Raw genomic sequence first — 3529 nt, 5'->3', positions numbered from 1 at the left:
AGTGATGAGGCCGCGGGCGTGAATTGGTCGACGCGACAGTCAACGGAATGAAGGGAGTTGTTCGTTTCACAGTGGCGTCACGGTGTAGCCAGCACAAGACATGTTTAGTTCCAAAAACACAGTAGCATTTGAAGTGCGCGTGGATTGGAAATGACCTAGATGTGGAGCTCAAGGATACTAATGAAAAGTCGGCACCATGAGTTTGTAGGCTGAAGACAATTGTCCACGAGGTGATATACTCCCGAGGTCTGGGTCGATAATGCCACCCAACCTCCATTAATGGCCTCAGGCGGTAGATAACAACTATCTTGATCACCACGTGACATGATCCGCAGCTCCATCATCGCCTCAGGCACAAAGTGTTGTTTGGCCGATGGAAACCGAAGCAAGCCGAAGTCGGCGGAGAACCTTCATTTGAAGCCGTTGATTGGCCAAAAAAGCTGCTGAGTCACTCTTATCTGCAGAGCGGTGGCAGAATATCCCGTCGCAGGCCTCCGAGTCATCGGAGTTGTTGTCGAGCTCCGCAGAGACATTTCAGTTCTGGTGCGGAGTCAGCTCTCTAGTTCTGGTATAAATCCCAATTGATCTCCCCGATCTCAGTACGTCCATACTTTCTTCAGCGATTCAATTGACCCAATCTCCACTCTATAAACCCTTGGCTGGCCTATAGGATAGTTCCTAACATTTCCGCAGTCATGAAGTCGCTTCACCAATTCGCTCGCCGACAGGCATTGACCGGGCTCGCAATGCCCCGCGTCCTCTCCTCCCAGAACATTGCGGCCAGCCGAACATGGCAGAGGGCATTCAGCGCCTCCGCAGCGGCAGCCACCCAGCTCCCAGGTCTCGATCCTTCGAAGTTGACCATCACAAAGACCACCACCCCCAAGGAGCTCGTGGACTCCAAGGATCTTGTCTTTGGAAAGTACTTCACAGGTAAAAAGTTCTCTGCGCCACAATTCTTTCTCGGGGACTGACTGAAGGCACTTGTAGATCACATGCTCTCCATCGAGTGGACGGCTACCGACGGATGGCACGCACCTCGCATTATTCCGTACCAGAACCTTAGCTTGGATCCTTCGACCTGTGTGTTCCACTATGCATTTGAATGTTTCGAGGGCATGAAGGCGTATAAGGATAGCACCGGCGGCATCCGTCTGTTCCGCCCCAATAAGAACATGGAACGTCTGAACAAGTCTTCCGCACGCATTGCTCTGCCTACTGTGGACGGTGATGCTTTCACTAAGATTATTTCAGAATTTGTCAAGCTGGACAGTCGGTTTATCCCGGAGTCAGTAGACCCTTTGTAACCGAGATGGGGCGTCTTTGCTAACTTCCGCAGTGCTCGTGGCTACTCTTTGTACCTTCGTCCCACCATGATTGGCACCCAAAAGACTTTGGGCGTTGGCCCACCAGGATCCGCCCTGTTGTATGTCATTGCCAGCCCTGTGGGCCCTTACTACCCAACTGGCTTCAAGGCTATCTCCTTGGAGGCCACTGATTACGCCGTCCGCGCCTGGCCCGGCGGTGTTGGCGACAAGAAGCTCGGAGCCAACTATGCTCCTTGCATTCTGCCCCAGCTTGAGGCTGCGTCCCGTGGCTTCCAGCAGAACCTGTGGCTCTTCGGCGAGGAGGAGTATGTCACCGAAGTCGGCACAATGAACCTCTTCATTGCCCTGAAGAACAAGGAGACTGGACAGAATGAGCTCATCACTGCTCCTCTGGATGGTACCATCTTGGAGGGTGTCACCCGTGATTCCGTGCTAACTCTTGCCCGTGAGAGACTCGCTCCCAAGGGCTGGAACATCTTGGAGCGCAAGATCCGCATGTCCGAGGTTGCAGAGGCCGCCGAGGAGGGCCGCATGATTGAAGTTTTCGGTGCTGGCACTGCTGCTATCGTCAGCCCTGTCCGTAACATCAGCTACAGAGGCAAGATGGTCGACTGCGGCCTGAAGAAGGACGAGGAGGCTGGTGAAGTTGCTCTCCAGATGAAGAACTGGATCGAGGGTATCCAATACGGTGACGAGCAGAACCCTTGGAGGTAAGTTGGCACCGATCTTTACTGAACAGGGCTGGCCGTATACTAACTCGCCTATAGTGTGGTTATCTAAGCGGGCATGTCAGGCGTAAGGGCTTATATACCCAAGGCTGTATTGTACGGAGGCAGAAGCTTTCAAAAGTCCTTACCCGCTTTTTTTTCTTGGTAAGTAGATTTGCATTTTGTTTGAATGTCCAACGAGGTATCGAAGCTACCGAGCAGCGGCGGCCGTCTTTTTATATATTCATCTAGAGCCATGTTCTTTCTATAGAGAGCTTCTCTGAAATTTAGGATATTTTCGGGTTTTCAAGTGAACTATACTATAATAAAAAGGTGGAATACAACCCGATATAGGAAAGAATAAGATAGTCTCAACCCTCCGAAACGACGAACAGATCAAAAAGGGAAGAATGCTCTTGGTCCTTGGATAACCAGCTATACCAACGCTGGAGAGCATGTAATACGGGGACTATGTCTTATACAAGGTTAACCCATCATAGCTCTGACATCAGACTTCTCTGGATTCACGTAGTATACATACATGTTCTGTGGCAGCTTCGAGTTTATCTGTGCAATCTTATACTAAGGCCTCTACGGTGTGCATTATATAGCAAAATATCTCTCAAATCCAACATCAATGGATTGATACTCAATCATGATGAGAAGATAACTCTCAAAATCCGTGATTCTGATATTTGTTGAAGTGCCCTCAGGAATCGATACAAGTACGAGCATGTCAGGATCCCACTCCGACGTTATTTCGAATAAAAGCTTGGATACCTAAGCACAGGCTAAGCTTTCCAGAAGCTAGTGAAGCTGAAACGACCGGTTTCTTCGCCGATCACCAAGTCCCCGCTTTACGAGTCATGCAACTCTCATCGAGGTACGTAAGATCTAACCTTAAGTGAGCTGATCTTACTAGGGTATTTGGTAATCTTTCTATCTGGTATGAGCTGTTTCAGATATATGAACCCGAAAGTCTTCGGCATGCTCTGTAGGCTTTCTCGCCCAATGAGGTAGACATTGTATAGCCAGATACCACTGGCTTATGATTAAGGCCAACACAAGGCCTTGGATGGAATATACAAGAACGGGAATGTCCTGAATCATCTAATTGCAAGGGCCAGTGCCAAAATCGGCTATAACATGCCAAGATTGGAGTTTGCACCGAAACACCAGATGGTACTCTCAGACGGAACAAAAGAGACACCGCACAGAAAGAGGTCTCAAGTCTCCATGGAGTGGTATATCAGGTTCAATCGTGGCGTTTTGAAAGAATGTTCCAAGCCTAGCTGCATTGATGTCCTGTATATATACGGAGTACTCCGTATACTAATGCGGAGTCCCACGTTGATCAGACCCATATGACCCACAGATTTACAGATCTATCTTCTGTCATTCGCCACATCCATATATCATAAGATCGACGTGAAGTGCATTTGAGACAGCATACAAGCTACATATAAAGAGGATCCGTGTATATGGAGTTATTAT

The 3529-nt window shown here is 49.1% G+C and overlaps 1 protein-coding gene across 1 annotated transcript; it reads left to right on the top strand.

Moving 5' to 3' along the window:
• Nucleotides 1-695: 695 nt before the first annotated feature.
• Nucleotides 696-2108, top strand: N7457_002372 (branched-chain amino acid aminotransferase, cytosolic; the record flags this gene model as incomplete). Its single annotated transcript, XM_057173418.1, has 4 exons — nucleotides 696-933; nucleotides 991-1288; nucleotides 1340-2038; nucleotides 2096-2108. 4 exons carry the CDS (start codon nucleotides 696-698, stop codon nucleotides 2106-2108), a joined length of 1248 nt encoding a protein of 415 aa, XP_057033569.1.
• Nucleotides 2109-3529: the final 1421 nt, after the last annotated feature.

Source organism: Penicillium paradoxum (genome assembly GCF_028828445.1).
Source record: "Penicillium paradoxum strain IBT 22861 chromosome Unknown utg000003l_segment0_segment0, whole genome shotgun sequence".
NCBI lineage: Eukaryota > Fungi > Ascomycota > Eurotiomycetes > Eurotiales > Aspergillaceae > Penicillium > Penicillium paradoxum.
This window is presented reverse-complemented; position numbering and strand designations above follow the sequence as displayed.